This window comes from Elgaria multicarinata, chromosome 2 (genome assembly GCF_023053635.1).
Source record: "Elgaria multicarinata webbii isolate HBS135686 ecotype San Diego chromosome 2, rElgMul1.1.pri, whole genome shotgun sequence".
NCBI lineage: Eukaryota > Metazoa > Chordata > Lepidosauria > Squamata > Anguidae > Elgaria > Elgaria multicarinata.
Window position 1 is genome coordinate 141,372,443 of NC_086172.1, and position 25,777 is coordinate 141,398,219.

Here is a 25,777-nt window from a genome sequence, read left to right on the forward strand (position 1 = left end):
AATTTTTCCAGCAGCGCAACACATTCCTTTTGTTTCTCCATTAAATTTAAGAGCCTTGCAATAAGGACACACTTCAGTCATAGTGCCGATGAAAACATGCCACCTCAAACTATAATCATCAGCTGGGTTGTACCAGAATGCAAGGCGATTGTAAATTGAGTCGTGTTTGACACTGATGTGCTGTTTCTCGTTGACGTCTTTCAGCCACTCTCAGCCTGTCGCGTTCATTCTGTTGAGAACAAAGCAGATCTGAAGCTGTAGAACGCGATTGCCATGCTCACAACCGTGCATCCTCAAGTCTGGCTGAACATTGCTTGGCTGGTTCCTTGGCACGTATTTGAGGCATTCTTTTTCTTTTTTTCTCGTTTGCTGATGCCCGTTCTTCCTCAGTCTGATTTGCAATTTCTCATCGCAGTGCTTCCGCTCTGCGAGTACGACGACCTAAGTGTGATCTTCTGCGAGGCATTATTTGGATGAAGTAAAGCAGATTGTTTGGTTTTTTAAAAAAGGATGTTTTTACGGTGAGGAGGTTAGTGGAAACTCCTGGCAGTTACCTTTCTTCAGAACGTGTAACTGTCACAGGTGTGACATCTATATTCACTCAGCCAATTGCGAGAGTACATGCAAATAGGAGAGGAGGCAGAGGCAGCGGATTGGCCTACTGGTTGGTGATGTCACAATGATCAGCAGGACTGGTTTTGAGGAGGCCTATTTCTTCGATTTTAAGACAAACCTTTGACCCCATATAGAACAGAGTTACATAACAACGCTCGCGTATTCGAACGCAACGCTGTGTCAAAATTTCAAAGCAATCTGTGAAGAACTTTCGGAGATATAACGACAGTAACGAACGGTCTTTTTCATTTTTATTTATATAGATTTAGCTGGTGTTTTATACATGATGATACAATTATTAATTGCAATTGTGTTATTGCTGATAGCCACCTTGACACCATATGGTGGGGAAATGGGAAAGAAATGTAATCATTAAATAGACTCATACAAATTCCCAAAATGTTAATAGTGTGGTGGGAAAGAAATGTGTTACTCATCATCAGTTTCTAGACGGATAGCCATCATAGTCTGTTGCAGCAAAAACAACAAAGAGTTTTTTGGAAATTTAAAGACAAATTTATTATGAACTAACCTGACATGGGCTGTAGTACATGAAAACATATCCCATAATAAAAAATTTCCAGTCTTTAAGGGGTCACAAAAGTCTTTATTGATTTTACTGTGATTTCCTTGCCATGAGTACCTTCAGGTATCTGTGATACTCATTCAACTCCATTCCACATTGTGATCACATGCCAGACTGTCAAAATTCTGTGGTTTATATCTAGGAAAATGTGATTTAATAAATGTTCCCCAGCAATTCTTCAAATGCAGGACCATGCAAGTTCCAAGGATGCTACCATAGCCTGTAGCTACAATTTTTCAATGCAAAATTTGTAGCAAGCACTTGTAACTTCAAGCAAGTACTTGTAACCACACCAAAGCCACTTTCCTTGAAATGCAAGCTTTCAGAGGCCCCTTTCTATTGCCAATTAAGTTTATTGGGGGGTTGTACCATGAGACGTGAACACTGTCAACATGCAATCCTTGACTCAGGGTGGATTTATACGTGTGTGTATATGTCATCTTGATGTTTCTTTTCTCTGCTAAAAAAAAGAGCAGACATAAATTTCATTTGTTACTATGCTGACTGCCAAAACATTTTTATAAACCAACCAAGATGCAGAACTGATGAGTGACCAACAACATCTTTGGCATCTTTTTTTTAAAAAAAGAAATCTAAAATGTTAATAATCTTTAGTAGATTTACTCTTATATATTTTGTTGCAACACACATTTTCTTGACTTTTGAGATTACAGTGGCCTCTGAAGTATATAAGATTTCTTTTAAAAAATAAACTAATCAATACCTACTTGAGGTTTTCAAAGCCTCTCTGGAATTGCAATGATATCTGTAGAACATGAGCCGTTGGAGGGTGGAAGGCAGCCTTGTGATAGATGACTTCATACAAAAATCAGAAAGATCTGTTTGAAGATTATAACTGTCAAGATTTGTGCTTGCTGAAAATGTTTTCAATAGCTGAAGACAACAGTTACATATAAAAACAGTTGATGTAGAGAGAGTGAAATTGTCAAATGATAAGTGGAGCAGTTCTCCTGAAGGCAGTTGTCTATAGATTCACTGGAGGTTCATGGAGATGAGCAAAAGAAGGGCTTGTCTTCCGTAGGGGAAATAGGAAAGCAACAAGGCATACACAGCAGAAATCTATGATGCGAAATATATTTGAGCAGTCATCAGATGCACACGAAAAAAAAGTAAAAGCAGCCGTATAATGAAAGCATGCAGGGAAAGATTTGCAGCAATCCAATTTAGGAAATATGCAAAGATCTAGAATTCAGTTGGATGTAGTTACTCCTCACCCCGATATAAGTTATTAATTTTAGTTAAGCGCTTATTACAAGCTGTATTCTCTGCTGAAAAACAGTGCCTGTATCAGTGTACAAAAACAGTCTAAAACCAACCAGTATACAAAAGGCAGGAGGAATACTGCACTGTCTAATAATTATTTTTCTGAAAGGTTCAGGCTAGACAAAAAACATAAGAGATCGCTCATAATTTTGCAATGAAAGTGGCAAAAAGAAAAAGTTTAATGTGAATTGGTCTATTTTTAAAAAAGTCAAATTAGCACCAACCAAAAAGTTATAGTCAGCAAGATTTGTAGGACCCGTTTTCAGACAGGATGTTATCTTAAACAATAAATATCAAAATAGCTTGCTTGGGTCATGGTAGAAACACCCCAGAATAATCTCTAAAAAATGTACCTTAATTAAATTAAAGCAAACTTTTCTTTCATGACTCATGAGATTGCATGTATGGCACGGGATCATGGGATGTGTGTGGAAGGGGGGGCATTGTTACAAGTTTGTATTCAGCCCAGAAAAGTAATGCTTGTGCCCTGCCAGTGCCTGTAATTCATAAAATATCAACCATCATTAAAACAATCAATAAAACAGGAGCAGAGTTGCAATATAAAAACATTCAACCAGGGCCAGATCTATACCAAACAGGATATGACACTTTGAAAATGGTTTGAAAATTGTATATGGAGTGTGTCCTGGGCCCCAACAGTTGTCACTACTGTTATAAACCATTTTAAAGCAGTGAAGACCCGGCCCAAGTTAGAATAGCTACACTTAAAAGACCAGTTAGTCAGCGGAGAATGCCATTGAAAAACCCAGGACTTCACTTGGCAATGCCATCCATGTAACGACCAGAGGGAGGTTGTTCTATAACTTGGATGACATTACAGAGAAAGCCTGGCTCTGCACCTGCAATCTCACTTCAGAGAAGTAGTAAAAACAGAGCAGAACATATCCATGAATTTATGGGGATGGGGATCTGGGAGGATACATTCCCCAAGGTATGTAGGCTTTAGAGTTTTTAGGTCTTTGAAGGTCAGTGTCAGCACTTTAATTGCCTGAATGTGTAGAGGAATTGCCTGAATGTGTAGGAGCCAGCCATTTTGCTGAAGCTAAGCAGGGCTGGGTCTGGTCAGGGTTTGGATGGGAGACCAAATTGAAAAGTTTCTTCCCTGGGAAAATTCTGGAGCAGATTATAAAGAAGTCAATCTGTAAACACCTTGAAATCAATGCGGTGATCACTAGACGCCAACATGGATTTGTCAAGAACAAGTCCTGTCAGACAAATTTGATCTCATTTTTTGATAAGGTAACCTCCCTTGCGGACCGTGGGAACGCTGTGGATGTCATATATCTTGACTTCAGCAAAGCTTTTGACAAAGTACCACATGACATTCTGATTAACAAACTAGCTAAAAGTGGGCTAGATGGAACAACTATTAGGTGGATTCACAGTTGGCTACAGAATCGGACTCAAAGAGTACTTATCAATGGAACCTTCTCAAACTGGGAAGAGGCAACGAGTGGGGTACCGCAGGGCTCAGTCCTGGGCCAAGTGCTCCTCAACACAGTCTCCAACTGTATTTTGTAATTGTGCTTTTAACCTGTCTAGTTGATTTATTGTAGTTTTAATTTTTGTGAACCGCCCAGAGAGCTTCAGCTATTGGGCGGTATAAAAATGTAATAAATAAATAAATAAATAAATAAATAAATAAATAAACATTTTTATTAATGATTTGGACGAGGAGGTGCAGGGAACGCTGATCAAATTTGCAGATGACACAAAATTGGTTGGATAGCTAATACCCTGGAAGACAGAAACAAATTTCAAAGTGATCTTGATAGGCTGGTGTGCTGGGCTGAAAACAACAGGATGAAATATAATAGGGATAAATGCCAAGTTCTACATTTAGGAAATAGAAACCAAAGGCACAGTTACAAGATGGGGGATACTTGGCTCAGCAATACTACAAACGAGAAGAATCTTGGAATTGTTGTAGATTGCAAGCTGAATATGAGCCAACAGTGCAATATGGCTGCAAGAAAGGCAAATGTTATTTTGGGCTGCATTAATAGAAGTATAGCTTCCAAATCACGTGAGGTACAGGTTCCTCTCTATTTGGCCCTGGTTAGGCCTCATCTAGAGTATTGCATCCAGTTCTGGGCTCCACAATTCAAGAAGGACACAGACAAGCTGGAGCATGTTCAGAGGAGGGCAACCAGGATGATCAGGGGTCTGGAAACAAAGCCCTATGAAAAGAGACTGAAAGAACTGGGCATGTTTAGCCTGGAGAAGAGAAGTTTGAGGGGAGACATAATAGCACTCTTCAAATACTTAAAAGGTTGTCACACAGAGGAGGGCCAGGATCTCTTCTCGATCCTCCCAGAGTGCAGGACACGGAATAACGGGCTCAAGTTAAAGGAAGCCAGATTCCAGCTGGACATCAGGAAAAACGTCCTGGCTGTTAGAGCAGTGCGACAATGGAATCAGTTACCTAGGAGGTTGTGGGCTCTCCCACACTAGAGGCCTTCAAGAGGCAGCTGGACAACCATCTGTCGGGGATGCTTTAGGGTGGATTCCTGCATTGAGCAGGGTGTTGGACTCGATGGCCTTGTAGGCCCCTTCCAACTCTGCTATTCTATGATTCTATGATTCTATGATACTGACCTTGGGGCCAGAAGCACCCAGCCAGCTAGTAGATTTGAGCTAGAATGGGGCGGGGGGAATAAGATGTTATACAGGAGATATATAACTCATGCCTTTGTGATCTCTACAGCCTTGATTACTTTTGTAATCAGTTTTATGTGAACTCTTTGGAAAATCAGAAATATTAATTAGTTGACTGGTTGATGTGAATTTTCTTTGATTAATTCTTGGAAACCTCACCTTCTTATCCACTTCCTGAGAAGTTTTCCTAGAAAAGTTCCCATATCTAGAGAGAGATGTAATTTGACATGCATAATCTATAACTTCTTAGATACTATAAAAATCCTAAAAGAAGAATCTCTCAGAATGTAGGACATATACCTCCACATGGTCCAGGGCTTTCCAGGTCTGCTAGAGATTTTGTATGCATATAGCCCAAGTCTAATTATTAGAAAACTCTGAAAGTGGGATGTAGAACATGATGGTTATCTTCTAATAGAGGCGAGCAATCCTATCCAGGACAAGTTAATAAGAGACATAGAACAGAATGCTGTGGTTGTTTATTTATTTACTAATTATATAAAAACATTCATAAAGGTTTTTCCATTAGTTTTCCAAATGCATGAGATTGCCAAGGCTCAAGGAAAATCTCAAAGCTAAATTGATAATAGTGGTAAAAGAAATTATTACAGAAGATACTTAATTTTGGGAAATGTTCAGCTACTGATAATATGTAAATAATAATGACAATAAAGAAATTAAAAATGCAGTTAATTGGTCTTTTGGAAAACATAAATCAAAAGCTGCAAAGTTTGTGAATAGGAATGGAAAAGGTTTAATCCTATGAATATTTAGACTCCCAGCATTCCCCAGCCAGCCATGCTGGGAGTTGTACGACTTCTTTCTTGACATAATTTGTGCACAACCAGTGAATGATTGTTATTAGGATTGGAGCCTTAGGCCAGGCTCACAACCCCATGTGTCTGGGTGTTTCCCTATTACAGAACAAGGAAGAGAATGCCAAGCTCTGTGTGAACATTGCAGCTGACTGCAGAAGGCATGGACTTAGGAACAAAGAAAGCTACCTTATACCAAGTCAAATCATTGATCCACTTAACCCGACATTGACCCCGACCTGTTGCCCTCCTCCAGGTGTTTATGGCTACAATTCTTCTCATACCTGTCCATTGACCTGGGGGTGATGTGTTTTGTAAAACACCCATCTATAGGTCCACCAGTTTGGGGAAAGCTGGTCTATACTGAATGGCAACAGCTCTCCAGTTTCCAGGCATGGATCTTTCCCAGCTCCACCTGGGGATTCCAGAGACTGAACCTGGGACCTTCTGCATGCAAAGGACATACTCTAGCACTGAGCTATGGCTCTTCTTCCTGTTCTCAACATGCTTTTTCTGTTTTCAGATTCCTTTAACTTTATATTTTTTATCTAATCTTGCATAGAATAGTTCATAGAAATAGACTGTTATCATAGTACATGAAATAGACTGCTATCATAGACCACCAGCAGTTATGCTGTCCACTCTGGGTAAATTTGTGTTTCAGACCTATTTGGTGTAGGTTCTGAAGTTAAGCAGGACCAGATTTATACTCTGGACCTGCCTTATATCAATTTATTTTTATTTATTTATTTATTACATTTTTATACCGCCCAATAGCCGAATAATCAAGTTATTCACTCGGTTCTTTCTAAACTTCTGAATCCCCCTTTCACTATATCCAGGGTCTTTATGTAATAACTTGTGGCTGGTGACAAATGGGGAAGTGGGATTAAGTTGAAAAGTGCTGCGGTTTTTTGAAGCACAATGTAATTTTAATTGGTGAGTCAACATTTTAGCAGAGCATGTTGTAAGAAAACAATACCATATTGGCCCCAAAGTGCTCTTGAATTCAGCCTTGTCTCTGTACTCTTCCCGGCTACCCAGGGGCAAGCACGGCACACAGCCAAATCCATCCCCGTGTCATCTGGTGCTCTCAGCTCTAGAATCCAACTCATCAACACAGCTGCAATACATAAAATATTTATTCAATAAGTTCTGAAGCCAAATATTATTCAACGTTCTTTTTGACCAGGAAATAGTCTAAAAGAAAACATTAGGGCTAACGTACATCTTCTTGCTTAAAGTTGAGGTTGCTGAGTAATCTTTAGAAAGTTAATTTCTGGTGCAATGAAAACTCTGTGGCCTTGTTTTTATTTACATCATTAGTAAAAAAAAAAACAATGAGCAAAAAGAATAGCGTATGAAACATTAGGCAACAGCTAAGCAGTACATAATCAATGGGTGAATGAATAATTTCTAGGGAACCAAGCTCAAACAATCTTGGTAGTCTTATGGTTGCATGTTGGTGACTGTGATAGTTAATAGCATGACTATGAACAACACTATAAAAATATCACACTATTTATTACTTTGAAATGAATTTTTACATTCCTAGTATCTCCACAAAAAGCTATTCCCTATACTTCTAAGTACGGGCTGGTGCCAAAGGTATACTAGAAAAGGCAATGGTGGTGAAAATATGTACAAAAAAGAACCCTAAAGGCAACCACCATAGAAACAAATTCAACACATTGAATTAAATAGTCATTCAAACAATTATTCTACTCCAAGTAATTTTTTACTAAAGTAACCTCTTTACAATACAATGCTACTACCACATGTATAACATTTCATTACATATCCATGATATTCAACACCTGTGTAGCATTTCCTCGTATAACATTTGAATGTTGATGGGTCTGGATACTAAATGCAAATGTTATATGAGGAAATGCTACACAAGTGTTGAATATCATGGATATGTAATGAAATGTTACACATGTGGTAGTAGCATTGTATTATAAAGAGGTTACTTTAGTAAAAAATTACTTGGAGTAGAATAATTGTTTGAATGACTATTTAATTCAATGTGTTGAATTTGTTTCTATGGTGGTGCCAAAGGTAAGCATGGTTGGGCACCTGCTGAGGTCCCACACACCAGCAGGGGCCCACTGACAAGATCTCCTTGGACATGATCCTCCTTTTCGCCATTACAATCTGCTTGCTCACTGTTGGTCCAGACAACAGTGGTGTTGAGAAGGAGAAGCAGCAAATGCTGCTGCCTACTTGCTCACTGTCTCTCTGCGTGGCAAGCAAGTGGTAGCAATGGGGAGAAAGAGGGTGAGGAACAATAACAGCTGGTGACAATGGCAGTGACAAGGTAGACAAGGGCCCTCAAAAACCTGGACCTGGCATTGCCTCTAAGAAGCCATATGGAATGGGCTCCAAACCCCAAACCTATTGTCTTTGTTGTAAATCTGAGCCTCTGAAATGTGAAAAACATGTTTGCGTGCAGTGCAACTATGTATGCAACTTATTCATTGATAACCTTTGAAGCTGCTGGAAGGAGAGAGTACAGTGTCCCCCAGCTCAGATCGTCATGAGTATTCTGAATGTACACACAGAGCTTTTTCACTGACTTTCCTTATTCACTTCAATAGAGAGGATGACCTCATACACCAATCCCCTTTCAAGCACAGAACTTCCCCTTCCCTTGATATGAATTGGAAAGTCCTTGAGGACAGGCAGTATGGTCTGTGCCTCAGAATTTCCATAGTGCAAGAATGGGCAAGGTAATCTAGAAAATGGGCAAGGTAATCTAGATAAATCATAAGGCTAAAATAACCAAAATCTGGATGACATACTCAGTGTCATGGTCCTGGATTCAGGATAAACACATATGCACAAATAGGGTCAGTTATTGAATGCCATTTTTCTTGCTAGAAACATGGAGCACAAATCAAATCAAATCAAATCAAATCAGCTATATATGGCCCAGCTCAAGTCATGTTTGCTTCCCCCCCCCCAAACAATTGGGCCATTCTTCCAAAAGTGCTCCCCTTTTTGTCGGGGGGGGGTTGAAAGGGGTTAAAGTATTTGCTCAGTGGTGAGTATTCACAGTCCCATTTCTTTTTTCAAAGCAATCACCTTCTTCCTAGGAACAGTGACATTGTCATGTGGTATTGCTCCTTGATTGCTACGTGAAAGCCAGTGTGGTGTAGTGGCTAAAGTGTTGGACTGGGAGTCAGGAGATCCAGGTTCTAGTCCCCACATGGCCATGGAAACCCACTGGGTGACTTCAGACAAATCATAGACTCTCAGCCCAACCTACCTCACAGGGTTGTTGTTGTGAGGATAAAATGGAGTGGAGGAAGATTATGTACACCACTTTGGGTTCCTTGGAGGAAAAAAGGAGGGATATAAATGCAATAAATAAATAAATAATTCTACGAAGAATACCAATTTGAAGAAGAAGTAGTAGTTCCAAAGCCATTGAATTAGGGCTGTAAATAGGTTGCCACAGATGAAGGGGGGGAGTGGAGTGGACTATTCCCCCACTCAAAAAAACCTGCATAAAGCTAATGTTATTAAAAACCAGCACAGTAACATTAGGAGAATATTTAATACCATGTGAATATGATAACTGTTGGTTGAGTTCATTGAGTCAGAAAGCAATAACTTTATAAATGCTTTCCTTATGAATTAAAACAATGGGTTTATTTCTTGTTTTCTTTTTCTAGGCTGAGGTTCAGCTATGCTGTCTGGAAGCACAAAGAGATGCTGTTGAACAGATGTCCTTAAAGCTGTACAGTGAGCAATACAACAGCAGTAGCAAGCGAAAGGAAGAATTTGCGGATATGTCAAAAGTTCACACAGTGGGAAGTAATGGGTAGGGAACTATTCTTTTTGTTGTTTTATTCTCAGTGATCTGTATCTTCTTCTTTTTAAAAAACATGATCTTCTCATCCTCGCTACTATGTTAGTCAGAAGGATTTTTTCTAGTAAGCCAAAAGAATCAGTCATTCTTTCTCATATGTGTGTGTATATGAGAGAGAGAGAGAGAGAGAGAGAGAGAGAGAGAGAGAGAGAGAAATATTCTGGATCACACTGTGTGTATATGTGTGTTAGATTATTAATATAAAGATCAATGTGTTGTGACTCATTGCCCTACATCAGTTGATCACTGTAAGGTCAGACTAACTACAGTTGTTCATTATTTCAAGTAGAATGCACAGAATAACCTCAAAATTTATATTTATGGTACATATAAAGAATTGGCCATTTATATCTTTGGATTCCCCAAGGTCTCCTAGCAGCATTTTATCAAGGATGTAAGATACACATGTTTTCCTGGATCATACCAAATGTCTACTTTCTTCAGCACTTTTTCTCCAGTAGTGGCCAACCTGATGCCCCCGAGAAACTGACAATCAAGGCATGTTGAAGATTGCCTGGTACCATCTGGTAATTAATCAGTAGCATTATTCCTTCTAATAGTAATGCAGGTGACTTTGTGCCAATCAATTTAGAAGCAAAATGGGGCCACCTACAAACAAAATACAGGTTGTTGTTTACTTGGGAAACCCAAAAGGGGGGGAAATATAATTTTAAAAGGAGAAATGGGAACTATAAATGTGTATCATGGACACAATTCTCTCCCTGACCAATTGCATCCCTCTCTGCACATAAATCATCTGTTTTTCTTTAAATCTTCAGGAGGAAGGGTAAAAAAACGACAACGAGGGTTGTCATCCTATCCATCCACCCTCAAATACCTGGAGACACACACACACAGAGAGAGAGAGAGAGAGTTCTAGCATATTACTCTAGTTTAACGTAATATTGTACTTGGTTTATTGTTGCGTGGTTTTTACACACCATTCTTGCAAGAAGTGCCTTTTATCAGCTTCCCCTGATCTGTCAGTTGCAGCCTCTCTTAGAGAACCTGGACTTGGTAATGGTATGGTATTTGCTGCTGTTAGGTATTTAAAATTATATTTTATTTTAACTGGTTATTTTAAATGGTTTAAATTTAAAGTGGGGTGGGTTTTTTTTGTAATTTGATGGTTGGCAACTGTGTGAAAAAAAATATGCTGGACTAGACAGGCCTTTGGTATGATTTAACATGACTCTTCTTATATTCTGATATTCTTGCTGCTTTACATTGTACGCTGCCTTGGGAAGACCATGGTCTTGAAAGGCAGCTGAGAAATACATTCAAATAGATAAATAAATAAATGCACTGGACTACCGCAATGCTTTCTACATGGACTGCCTTTAAAAACAGCTTAGAAACATCCATTTATTCAAAATACAGCAGCCAGACTTTTGTCTGGCACCTAACTATTGAAGCATAGAACTCCTATATTGTTTCAATATTACTGGCTACCTGTTTGTTTCAGTTTAAAGTTCTGGTCTAAGCCTTTAAAGCCCTAAACCGTCTTGGACTGAGTTACCTCAAAGACTGATCACATATAGACCTGGCCAGGCTTAAAGATCTACCTTAGAAGCTTTAATCTTGGGCCATTATCTTGGGATATGAGGCGAGTGAGCAGAACAGACTGGGCCTTTTTGGAGGTGGTGCCTCGGCTCTGAAGATTCATCAGCAGATTCTGTGGTTTTTTTAGTCTGAAATTGAATTTTATTTTTATTTCAATGTACCAATGTGTAATTTCTGCTGCTGTTTTTAAATTGATATTTATTTCAAGGCTTGAGTAGATTGTCTTATTTAAAATTTGTATTTCGCACTGAAATTGATTGTTTCAAAGTGTATTCTATATTTTTCTTTAATATAAATCTTTCTGGGTACTATATGAATAGAAGAGTGGGAGGAAAACCCTACATCATATCATCATCATCTTTTCAGACTGTTTTTAATTGCTGTGACTGAAGTTGAATGGACACCTTTTTTATATTTGTCACTGACTTAGACTGCAGTCCTATACACACTTACCTGGGAGTAAATTCCACTGAAAACAAATTTATTTATTGATTAGACATATTTCAGAACTGACCCCTTCACCCAATGAATACTTAAGGCAATATACAAATTACCTAAAAGAACAACCATCAAACAAAATCAAACATCGATACATCAAAACAATCAACAAAATATGGGAGAAAATATCTTCTTTAAGATAAAACAGAAAGTGAACATTAAAATCCATTTAAAGCTCAACAGAACAATATAGTTTCCACAGCTGTTTCCACAGCTCTCTCCCTGTACAAGTTTTTACTGCACCTCCACGCCCAGTTGATTGCCATTGAGACCTGGGCCGGATCTACACTACTGCTTTAAAGCGCTTTATAACAGTTATAAAGCGCTTTAACTGCTTTAAAGCACTATAAAACTGTTATAAAGCGCTTTAAAGCAGTAGTGTAGATCCGGCCCAGCTTTCTCCCAGCACCGACCAGCTTGGCTGGGGAATGTGATTTAAATGGGAAGGAGGAACCCACATGGAGATTACTCTCTCTACACACCTTCCCATTTAAAAATAGGGAGGGTCATCCCTGTAAGCCACCATCCCCATGATAATTGTGCTTCAAACAGCCCACAGCTTAGCTGAGTAGTGGGAATTTGGTGGTGGGCAATTTGGTGGTGGTAGCAGCAAATGCTTGGGCACCCATGCAGGCTGCATATACAGCCTCCTCAGGCCACATGGACAGACTTTGTGGGTTGCCCATATGTGATCTAAAGTAAGCAGTTAATGGATTACAGCCTAGGCCACCTAGTCTAACAGTTAAACTTAAGTCACACTTGAAGAGAAAGAGACAACATTATCAGATTTCAGGAGTATTATTATTAGAAAAGTTTTGGGAAGCAATATACAATATACGTGTTACCTTTTATGTTATCGACTCAGTTCTCTTGAAGTAGTCCTTTAAGGACTACTTTATTGATACTAAGTTTAAGGAGCAATCCACAAAGTGCTTTGTCATATTCATCCCTATTTATTTTAAAGATGTAATGCTTTGATATGAATATAAATTCTGTTAAGAAATAGAAATAAAATAACATTGGTAACATTGAACGGTCTACACACATGGAACATAGCCACTGGATTTGAGCTTCAAGTCAGTATCCAATCAGGCTCTAGCACTAATGTAAATTATGTTCCATTAGCAGAAGGGACCTCTAGCACAATGCCAAAAGGATTAGCTGACACAACAGATTTTCTGGGGAATCCCATCTCATTAGCTAACGCTATTGGTATTGTGCTTGAGGTCCTGAATGCTAGAGTAATTTAATTTATGTTCATGCTATTGGATACCTCCCTCAGTTTTTAAAATCTGTACACTGAAAAGATTTCCCCATGAAATTTTATTTTATTTTGAAATAAGGTTAACATAATAAAGGGAACAAAAGAAGAAGAACATACGTAATAATTAATAACAATCACTAAAAAAAACCAGAGGAATTCACTAATTATAAATCTTAGTCTATAACTGATATTTTTATGGAACATTTACAATTAAATGGCCTAAGTAAGACCTCAGTTCCTAATGAAAGTAAAAATACAACTTCTACATCATGTAAAAGGAGTGTGTGCAGGTGTATGCCATTTTGTTTGTGCATATTCATCAGAAAAAATATAGGCAACTGTACTTGGTTATCAGTTGTTATGTATCTATAATAATAAACTTTGTTGAAGTTCTTCATACAAATGCACATGAGCAAGATCCTTTGATGATTTCCTTTAAACGAGCTCCTAATATTGCTGAAGGCTGTGAGCAGACTGTGCACAGTAGGCAAATAATTTGTCTTAGGGGGAAATCTACAGGTCTCTTAGATTTTCACATCTTCCATTTGACTTTACTGTGTATCACATCTACACAGATTCTCTACAAGGTGGAATGAGAATGAAAACAGAATCGAAGAGAGGTGGACAGGAAATCTAGATTGAGAAAAGAAGAATGTGATTCATTCACATACACTGGTGTAATGGTGCTGGGTTGTGCAGGGAAGCAGCACCAGCACATTTTCATTAATAGGGTTGCTGACATCATCTACCACCCACCTCACCATTCTCTGTCCATCCCCCCGTCCCCCTCAAGCTTAGGTGCAATTCACACAGTGACTGGGGTGAAATGAATTTTCCCAATAATAATAATATAATGCAAAATATTTTGGGATGGTTTGGTTTTGAACAAGCCATTAAGACCTATTAGCTTTAAAAAGACCAGCTCCTGGTGGAGATAAAAGTTCTAGAACTGGATTGTTGATATGGATCATCACAGCTGCCTGAATTTTTGGACTCCCTCTTGGAGGCATAATTATGGCAACTGCACTTCAAAATTTTGCACTACTCTACTGTAGTCAGAGAATACATAGAAGTGAATCATGCAGATATATAACTGTTAATACATGTTAATGTACTATGATAACTGTGAAATCTGCTATGGATCTATAACCACTGTGTGCAGTACAACCTGTACAGATTTACTTAAAATTAAGTCCCACTGTGTCCAATGGAGCTTACTCCCTCGTAAGTAAGCTAACAAAATACTGGCAGAAATGCAGATTCCTGTTTTGTTTGAGTGTTAGATCAGAGATTTGTTTGGACCACACATGGACAATATCCAATTAATTAGTGTTCAAATTTTGAATCATCAAGTTGCTTTGATAATGAATTATTGAAGAGTTGTTAATAGGGATCATTAGGCTTATAGTAAGACTCTTATAGTAAGATTCTTGCTTTGGCATAGTATAGTTTACTAAATAGTGAAGAAAGTTCAAAATATGCAGAGTTGAAAGTCCTTTGATAATTTTATGAAATTATTCTGGTTAAGTATGTGATGCTTTATTAAGTTTTCAAAATGGTATTGGGGGGGGGAAGGATATAGTAGATTATAACTTTTTTTAAGAAGGTGGTTTTTTGTTTTGCATGAATTGATTATTTTACATGGAATGCAGCCTTTTCTTGGTGTTTTAAAATAGAACATGTACTTTAGCAAAAAAAAAAAAGCAATTTGAATAACAATACCAGAAATTATACAAAATATTAAACTTGAACAAATGGCTTGTGAAAATAATACCACATTATTTTTTTGTTTATTAATGGTACCCACAGGATGATTTTCTCATGAGAAAGACTCTCATGAATTTTAATTTTATATAATAAATTAATGTCCACACCTTAAGAAATATGTTTGAATCCAGAGGATTAGGTGTGCAAGTCTGCATTTATTATTACCTGTCCCCTGAAATACATTCCTTACAACTCAATTCTGCTATCTAGCCATTTAAATAAACTTATATCCATATTGTTAGGCTTAACTGGTTGGCTATGTTGTTGCAGTTATTATTTTAGGAACATTTGGAGCTCGTTTATTTAGTTTATTTATTTATTTTAAAATATATATACTGCTTACTATTTTAAAAAATCTCAGAGTGGTTTACAACATTAAAATATATATTAAAACTATATCCAGAGACAGAAGGATCAGGATGAGCAAAACACATCAAAACTATCTAAAAACACAGGACTGCAGAATCAGCGCTAATAGTACAAGAAAGCTTGTACAAAGAAGTATGTTTTCAATAGTTATTGTAAGTACACTATTGTCAGTGCATCCTAAATCACAGGGGAGAGGGCATTCCACCACAGAGAAGGCCCGTTTCTGCATTGCCATTCTGCCTTCCCCAAGCCCTGAGAGCACATAATCAGGCAAGATTTTGTGAACTATCCTTGGAACACAAAGCATGACTTAAAATTGTGGAAGCGTAGGACATGATGTAAAAAAAAATTGTTAGAAACTCCCCTTTTTTAAAAAAAAATGCCATCAAATGTCACAGTTTTAAAAAGATGCTTATTTGAGAGAAGTGGGGAGAAAGTAAATCGGCAAAGAATGCACAAAACCACACACAATGACTTGAAATGAAATCCATGGCCTATATGCAAAGGTATCTTTTTTGCCAGCAGAAAGGACACCACTCATGGGTCATATTTCTGCTCCCCCTTGCAGCCCACAGCATGCCCCTCTCCATATCTGCTCAGATGTATTATTCGATGTACCATTGCAAAATAGGTGGTACAGGAGGAACTAAGCAGTTTAAATGGATTTCAGACTTCAGGAATGAATTGCATCCTTGAATACTACAGAAATCTAAAAATATAATCTCAGAGCTTCTGACTATAATTTTTTAACAGCTGAAGCATAGACAAGTGTTGTCCACATCTTCAAAGGAAGTGTATATGCTTAGCTTGCAGATGAGACAATTAAGAGGCAGTGTGTTAGCCATCTTCAAATATTTGAAGGACTGTCACATAGATGATGGAGCAAATGTGTTTTCTGTTGCTACAGAGAATCAGACTCAAGCCAATGGGTTTAACTTACAAGTAAAGCTAAGCATAAGGAAGTGGAACAGACTGCCTTGGAAGGTGGTGATTCTCTTTCATTACATACTTTTAAGCAAAGGCTTGGTGGCCACGTATCAGGGATCCTATAATAGTGGGTTTCCTGTATTGGCTGGGAGTTGGACTAGATGACCTTTGAGGTTTCTTCCAATTCTGTGATTTCAAGTGAATCCGTTCTTCATCATGGTATATGAAAGAAGTAGTCCAGTTTCACTTTCTCAATCAATTCCTTTCCCTGGTGATGGGGGACACACCCAAAGCATGTCAGGAATTGTTTTATACTCTTTAAAATGGCCTTCGCACTTAGTTAACTTAGAGAATAATCTTATGGTGCCTGGGCAAGTGTACCAGGGACTATGGGGTTCTTTGAATCCCCTTTTCCAAGGTCAGAGATCTAATCCTCCTCATTGCAGCCTGCACAGAAAGTACACATTAGGTATTTCAGTGGTGTATTGAACAATCTTGGAGGCACTATTCTAAAGACAAATTCTGATTTTTAACCATAGGATGACTTTTTGAATTCCTCTCCTGTGAATGCACATAAGTGAAAATAGTAAAATGAAATATGTCATCCTTATAGCATGATCAAGGACATTCCTATGATTGGGGGTCACCCTTAAACATCCCAAAATATAAATTTTCCATGTATATGCAATGGATATACATTTGGGAGGGGAGAATCCCAAATCATTCCAACATTATTGTACTGTAGAACTATCCCTAAGTGTAATCATAATTGTAGCGTTATCTAATTCAACATTAATAGGTGCACCCCAAATATTTATATCCAGGGTATTCATACTGTACAGCTTGTGGCTTGTACTGATCCCTTTGTGGCCTACAAGAAGTATAGTGGATATCACTGATTTAAATTTAAATATGCCATATAAATAGTTTTGGTTAGCAATAATACTATAAGTGTCACATGCTACCGTATGGTCCATAGATTCATAATTATACTTCAAAGCTGAAAGTAAGGTTATGGAGAGGTACAGTTTAGGAAATCTGGATTTTTGAGAGTTACCCTTCAGAAAATTTTGCAGTTTTTCCATGTGCACCTTCTTTTTCTTTTTCGTATCACAGTGTTTTACTTATTCACTAGGCTTTCAATAGAGAATAACATTAATCCTTTTAAGCTCCTTATTCTAATGATTTATTTTGTTGGAAACCGTTGTGATCCTTCTTTGAATTTTAATGATTGCTGGCTATTCAAGGATTCATTGTTTTGACTTCCTGTCCTTACCTTTGTTTCTAACATGTCTGTAGGGAACACCTGTCTAATACTGTATCTGGCCTTGGTTCTCACTGGCTTACCATATTCACTCAAGCCTATCTTAAAGTGTTATGTTGAAATGCTAGCTACTCATGCATGAAAATAAATGTAGGATATATATTTGCAGAGATAGGCAGATAGACAGCAGAGGGATAGCTAAATGGATTGAGTCATTTTTCTGTGAAAGTAGTATTTTTGGTGAAAATAATAGCACATAATGCTCATCGCAGAGAAGTTTGCTAAATATGCTAGCACTTTAAAAACCATTAAGCAGCTCTATATGTAATTCCCATTTCTTAAGTTTCTGAAGCAAGTGAAATATGTCTGCTGTTGTTGACAGAATCTAGCATAATTTGCTGAGATTTAGGTCATGGCTTATACTTGAGTTGAATTTTCCATCCATCCTTTTGAAATAAAGAATCTCTTCCGCAACGGAGCTAGGAATACCATGCGTTTTTGAGAATACCTTATCCTAATACAAGATTTTTTATAACCTATTATGCATAATACATTTTGTTCCTTATCTGCAGCCTTTTGGACTTTGATTCGGAATACCAGGAGCTCTGGGATTGGCTGATTGACATGGAATCCATAGTGATAGACAGCCATGACCTGATGATGTCAGAGGAGCAGCAGCTGCATCTTTACAAGGTTAGAGCTTCCGTTACTGCCTTTACCTTGCTATAGAAGATCTGATTAGTTTGACAAGTCTTTCTCTCACAGGATAGCCCTGCGTTCATTGTATATATCATGGTGTCTATTAGAATTCCCTTCCCTGTCCCCAACCTCATTTCCATGCCCTGTGTGCTGACAGCCTGCACCAACATCATAATTGTGAGATGTTCCCTTTATCACATTCTATTTGGCGCAATTCTATAGGAGGACAAAGATTTGTCTTTGAAGTGAATAGAAATAGATGAAACTGCATTCATAAAGAGACTCAAACAAAATGAGGAAAAAATGATAGTAGCATTTAGAAAATGTGTTTCGATTGGAGCTTTCTTCTGGATTTTATCTACCTTTCACACCTCTTTAGTAAAGAAAAAAATGCCTTGTTTTTAGTTTATTGCTTTGAAGATATAGGATTCTTCCAATTTCATTTTTATTGGTTATATAGAAAGCAGATATTCTTGCATTAAGACAATGCACCCCTTCCAAATTAAGCAAAGTAATTGTAAACTTGTGTGTGGATTACAAATCTTTTGCCTAAGAATGAGGAAAAAAGGTTGTTGTTTTTCTCTGATACGATGCCTGATAACATGGCCTTAACAAAGCATTGAGATAACTTCTTCAAAAGCTGTAATTTCATCTTTAGCTACCACTCTAGACTTTTGTATATGATGTAGAAATCCAGGGCGGTGGCGTGTGTGTGTGTGTGGATTTGGGAAGTGGAGGAGAGGCTTTATACAGAAATATCAGGATGCAGTAAATCTTCCTCATTTAGGCAATTTTTATTGGACTAATTCTGACAGTTGTCATCCTTGAATTGCTTTGAGCATATGGCATATCTCAAAGAGCAGATTGTGAATCATAAAAAATAAAATTAATAACTAACCACAGAATCAGCAACAGTATAATGACGAGAAACAACTACCCTCTAGCTTTTTTATTATTTCTTATAGAAGGAATGAAACACTCAAGGTCAAATAGAAGTTGCTTTCTTCCTTCTCTTCTTATATGTTTGATAATTTAACCAAATGTGCTTTTTTAAAAAAACAAAACATTTGATTCTATGTAGCTTCTGTGAAAAAAACTTTCTGCACAAGATACTTGAAGAGAGGAAATACTGGTACATGTAGCAAAGTTGATGAACTACTTTAGGTATCCCAGTTCCTCTGCAAACTATTAATATACAAACACAAAAATAAAGCCAGTGTCCCATGCATTTTCCCTTTCCTTTAGAACATTCTGAAGAAAGCTTATTAACTTACCAAGATCGAAAGAGTCAGCAAATAAATGCATATGTTTGTCCACAAAGGCCACTGCTCTGTTGATGCATGACATCACAGCAGTACAAAATTATATACAGTGCTAGTAATATCTATCATTGCTTGATGCGATACAGTGATGTTGAGAAAGCCCTTCAGAATGACACACACACACCAGGATTAATCTAGTACCACACTCAAGGAGTTTTAACTATTCTAGAACAGCTTAGTATTAGTGTGACCCCACATTTTTCAAGGGTTTAGTTCTATCCTGGGTGTCGGGGGATTTTCTATCATTTTCTATCATGCCTGAAAAGCGTGCTTTCCCCTCCTCTGCTCCAGTTGTCCCCTCCACTGAGTGTCCTCTTTTTTGGTTTCCCAAATATGGTCACCCTACTCAGTATACACCTAGAGAAAACTAATAAGCCATTTACCTCCAGAGTATATCAGGATTCCGATTAGAGCCAGTGTCAAAGGTAGGCATGATCAGGCACTTGTCTATGGCCCACACCCCATCAGGGGCCCACTGGAGTTGCTTCTCATCTTCATCATTGCAAACTGCTGGTTCATCTGCCTCTCACTTTGGCCCAGACAATGGTTCTGGTGGTGAGAAGGACAGCAGTAGGTGCCATTCCCTGCTTGTTGCCTGGCTCTCCACCTGTCAAGTAATCAAGTATTAGCAATGATAGCAGTTGATGATAATGGTGATGAGAAGATAGACTCACTTTTGTAAGGGGCTCATGGAGGGTGTCTTGCCCAAGGACCCTTGAAAACCTAGAACCAGCACTGATCCCTATGTAACATTTTTGTATGTACATGTCCACAGTTCTGTTACATATGTGTGTTTTGTAGCCTTGAATGGCTAGACTTCTGTATTTCCTGGTCCACTGTACATATTAGGAAGCTGATTTGGAGATTAATGTGAAAAAGGACAAGAATACAATAGCTGGGACCATTCCTATACCACAGAAGGCAAGAATCCTTGTATATACTCCTATGCTCCTACCAACTAACTTGGAAATCTTCCAGACAAGCTCATTTTCATGCAGTTCCCCCACCCTTCACCCACTGCCCCTTTTATTGTTTTACGAAATGTGCCTGCAAAGGCTGCAATGTACAGTAGAAAGCCAATATATGGGGTAAGGATTTTTATCTTTTCACATACGCATACCCAGTAGGTTTTCTGCTAAAATAAATATATGACAGGCTGTCTTTTCCTTAGCAAGTGAGAACGTATGGGTACTTGTATATTTGGAGAAGGGGATGTTTAGCAGAAAAAAAACTACATGGGAAAGGGTTAAGAAGCTGTCCTCCTCATACCAGTGTTTTGCTGTAAGACAACACAATTAAATTACGTTTGGCTGTCATGCATAATTTGGCCCTCAGAACATGAAATAATAACCCCACCTATGGCAGTTTCTATAGAAGTACTACATAAGAACAGGCCAGTCTTGACTGATACACCTTGAACCACAGACCATTCTTGAACTATCACAGCTATACAGATTGTTGTGATAATTATTTAAATGATTGCATGCTCCTAAACCTCTATAATACGATTGTTTAGATATTGTCTTCTCTTGATGTTAGTTATACCCAGGGTAGCCTATTGCAGACACTTGCTCATATATATATATATATATATATATGCGCATATATACTACATTTTTGGCACAATTCTCTATTTTTCCTACTCTAGCATATTTTAAATTTAATTTAACAAAACAAGAACAAACAAAACACAATATTAAGAAGTTGCAGTTGGAATATCTTTCATCTCCTTTTTGGATATCTGAAAATAAAGAGCTTTTCTACACAAGGCATTTATTGTGTTCATGGTTGTTTAAGGGTCCTTTAGATAATGTTGTTATCCTCCAAGTTTTGCTTCTATTGCTTAAGAGCACTTTCCTGGTTTATTCTAGAGCAGGAAAAAATGGAGTATTATTTCTGAAAGTGGAAGAAAACATATTTTCCTATTTATGTAATTGTATTATTCCACAACAGAGAGTGTTATGTATCAGAAAGGAATAGTTCTTTGTGTAGAGCTTCGGCTATTGGGCGGTATAAAAATCTAATAAATAAATAAAATAAATAAAAATAAAATAATAGAGCTTAGATCTCAATACAGTGACAAAACTGAAAGTAGATACAGTGAATTAACAGCCTCATATAGAAAAGCTGAAAATGGCTGCTGCAACAGATTTCAACTGTATGTGTGAGTTAGGTAAACCGTCACAGTTTCAAAGCACAACATGCCACAGATACTTAAAATGGGTGACCATATGAAAAGGAGGACAGGGCTCATGTATCTTTAACAGTTTAGAGAAAAGAGAATTTCAGCAGGTGTCATTTGTATGCATGCAGCACCTGGTGATATTCCCTCTTCATCACAAGAGTTAAAGATGCAAGAGCCCTGCCCTCTTTTGTATCTGGTCACTGTAGTATAGCTCCTGCAGTTTGAACTGTTGTGATGAAACGGGAATTTCACCAGGTGCTGCATGCATACAAATGAAACCTGCTGAAATTCCCTTTTCGATACAACTGTTATGTATTATTTTGTATTTAATGTTGTTACCACCTCAATCCAGAGGGAGAGGCAGATAAGAAGTAAATAAATAAATATATGATGATGATGATGATGATGATGATGATGATGATACAGGAGCCCTGCCCTCCTTTTCATATGGGCACTTAAAAGATACTTCATATGCCAACAAAGTCCTAGAAATAATAAATCAAACATTGAGGGATTAGTAACATAGGTTCAAAATTGCAACTTTTGATTTGAGAAATATTATGTTACATGTGGAGGAAGTCTGATACGTATTCAGTGAGAGTAAGAAAATAATGAATGTAGAGATTTAGGCATAGATATGTTTGGAATCCATTGGAAAAATAGTGCAGACAGTGAGTTTTTCTTTCAAAGAATGAAACAATCTTACCACATTGATTTAGAACACAATCGTATGAATGTTTAGACAGAAAAAAGTACTACAGCTCCCAGCATACCAGCCATACTGGCTGAGAAATGATGGGAGATGTAGGACTTTGGGCAAAATAAAGATGATGATGATGATGATGATGATGATGATGATGATGATGATGATAATAATAATAATAATAATAATAATAATAATAATAATAATGATGATTGATGCAGCAGCAGCATAGGATTGTACTCTGAGGGCACATGCATAGGATTGTGCCCACAGTTATCTTAACATCCAGAGGTTCTAGTATCTAACATAAAACATCCAATAAACAGCCTCAACAAAAATATAAAACAATGTGACATACTTTTATTGACTACCTACAGCTATAGAAAGAAAGCCTTCTTTCAACTGGTGCCTTTCTGAGAATCCAGAGAGAAAATATTGACCTGTATTTGTCTATTTTCCACTTTTGTAATCTGATTTATGAATAAAATTAGTGAAACTTTAATTAGTAGACTCAAGATTTAGAATATAACATCCAAGCCAATTGTCCTGGTTCCTAAATTACTTTAACATGCTCATTTCAGTCATGGACATGTGATTTCATGTAGTAAACAAGACTATAAAAATTACTAGTCCACAAATACTTTAAACTCACCTAAGAGCCTAGAAGTCTGTGGCCTTTGCTAGACCTACCGCAAACTCTGGCCGTGAGGAACGGCAAGTATCACGGGCTGTCGCTCTAATCCACACGTCAGGCACGACAAGGGGAAGGAAAGCCCTGTTGCACCCAACATTTTCTTTTTGGTTTAAGGGGGCTGCGGCACACGAACGCTGGAGAGGCAAGGGTGAGGTTTTTTAAAAAATATATATATATTTGGCCGCTCCCTCCACCCTGCCCTGATCTCCCCACCCTGCCCCAATGAGTGCAGCGCTTCTGTGGAGCGCTGTGCCCTGTGCGCAGCTTCTCCCGGCTCCTCGTGAGTAATCACCGAAGTCAGGAGAAGCCGTGGTACGGGCCACATGGAAATATCGGGCTACAAGTGGTGCCCGTTATCCCGGTGCAAGGGAGGGTTCATCCCTTCCTGAGCCCAGGATCCCCTGTGGATGCACAGGGGCGATCCCAGGTATCAGTCCGGGATAACCCCTCGTCTAGCTAAGGCCTGTGTCTCAATGCTGGTTGCAGAGGCAAGGGCTTCCCTTCTTCTGTGGTTTGCATAGGAACCAAGCTGGTAGGCAGCATTGGGACAGGGAGATCCCAGCTCCTCCATTATCCTGTTCACTTGCTTGCATGGAATTCTATGCACTCACCTGCATCAAATCCCTGGTCAGCTATAATGACAAATAATTAAATAGAAGGCTGACATAGCATGATGTGAACAAAGAGTGAAGATAAATCAGTGTTGATTCTGAATTATAGCCTGAGATCTGTGAGCTTTGGGCTCACGGTTCATGCAAATAGTTCACAGTAGTTCACACAGTATTATTATTATTTATTTATTTATTTATTTATATAGCACCATCAATGTACATGGTGCTGTACAGAGTAAAACAGTAAAACAGTAAATAGCAAGACCCTGCCGCTTAGGCTTACATTCTAATTAAATCATGGTAAAACAATAAAGAGGGGAAGAGAATGCAAACAGGCACAGGGTAGGGTAAACAGGCACAGGGTAGGGTAAAACTAACAGTATAAAGTCCAAACAACATCAAGTTTTAAAAGCTTTAGGAAAGAGAAAGGTTTTTAGCTGAGCTAAAATGTGTGAAGTAATGTTTGAACCAGCCAAAAGGAGTTCACATGTTATTCATGGCTCAGAATTTAAGGTTTGGGAAATGCTGAATTGTACATTTGGGTGGGGGGACTTTCTCTAAACAGTAGTATTCAAAATATATTGGAGCAATATTGCCAAATACATTAACAGTTTTTCTAAGAATAGTAGATAAATTGGTTTCTTTAGGTTCCCGGGTACACATGATAGATAGCTTAATAAAATTCTTTGGCTCATTTCACACATTACATTTTGATGGGTAAAGTCACCACAAGATCGTTGTGTTGTGTGAGTTTCACACGGTGGACACTTCTTGCTCAACAGATCCCACGTGGCGGCAACTGGTATTTGTCACAATTGGAAGATTTGTCCGTTGTAGCGATGTTGTAAATACTAGCTTCTACCACATTAGGGGTCATTTGAGTGCAGGACTTCAGCTTTAACATACAGATTTAGCATCTCCTTGGTACAAAATTTACATATATATTTTGACCAATCTAGTCCCTCATAGCTTTCAGTGTGAGTTAGTATGGGCCAAATGGTGAGCCGTTGAATTGGCCATCCTCACGCAGAACCGCAGGATACAAAACAGCACTGGCATCATTTCTCTCACACTCATTTTAATTCATGACGCTCTGCTACAACAACCAATTCATTGCACTTTCTCTTTTCTTGTGGTGGGTTTCTAAAATCCACAGAAACTTCCTCCCAGTTATTGAATTGATAAGTAATTGCACCTCTGAGCCAGCTCAGCAAACCTTCTCTGCCAGGTTACCTGCTGTGTTATCACTATTGCCAGCAGTAATCTTTGCCTCTAAGGAGTCTATAAATGGGAACGATCTATAATAAAACAAGTACATTGCAAGGCAAGAGCATACATTAAAAGCATAATAACAATATAGAAATACCAGAACAAGGTATGAGAAAATTATCTGTATATTCACAGTTCAGCATATATTCCCAGTGATGTCTTTCTCAGATTCCATGCCGATTCAAACCAACCTTTCTGCCCCTGATTTTATACTGATCGATGATGACAGCAGGCCTTTTTTGAAAACAGATACATAGCTCGGTCATAGTTTTTGTTCTCTGTTAGTTCAGTCTTTTAATTTAATATTATATCCACAAAGAATTCTCCTTCTTCTGCCTCCAGAGGGCATTAGAATACAATTTTATTTAAGCAAACACACCTATAATTATTTTTGAACTCTTCGTTTATACGGATTAAGATGACATCTGACGTAATATCAAAAGTGAGTCACCCATTGCTGTCAGTAGGCTACCAACTTCCTTTTTATATTAATGCCTGTCTCTCGCATACCAGTGAATCGAATGCTGACCTGCCATTCTTGATCTTCCCTGCTTGTTGGGCTACCTTAGTCAATATGCCACAACACTTCCTTCTCTAGGAAAGAGACCTCCTACAGCTGATGGATGAGGCCAAAGTACTTAAAGCCATAGGAAGCAGCTGTCTCTCTCTCTTCTCTCTTCTCTCTCTCTCTCTTTCTTAAAAACAATATGCAAAAATGAAAAACCACAAAAACAAGCAATATACACAAACATTTAAAACCACTCTAACAACTTGAAAAACGATGAG

General features: G+C 38.1%; 1 protein-coding gene across 3 annotated transcripts in view; it reads left to right on the top strand.

Annotated features, from left to right (window-relative positions):
- Nucleotides 1–25,777, top strand: part of AKAP6 (A-kinase anchoring protein 6) — a 314,138-nt gene that overhangs the window by 205,745 nt on the left and 82,616 nt on the right. For all 3 annotated transcript variants that reach the window (XM_063117789.1, XM_063117791.1, XM_063117790.1), the window contains 2 exons: nucleotides 9,660–9,808; nucleotides 18,081–18,201. In XM_063117789.1, coding sequence (XP_062973859.1) covers nucleotides 9,660–9,808; nucleotides 18,081–18,201 — 270 coding nt within the window. The remainder of the gene's footprint in view (nucleotides 1–9,659; nucleotides 9,809–18,080; nucleotides 18,202–25,777) is intronic.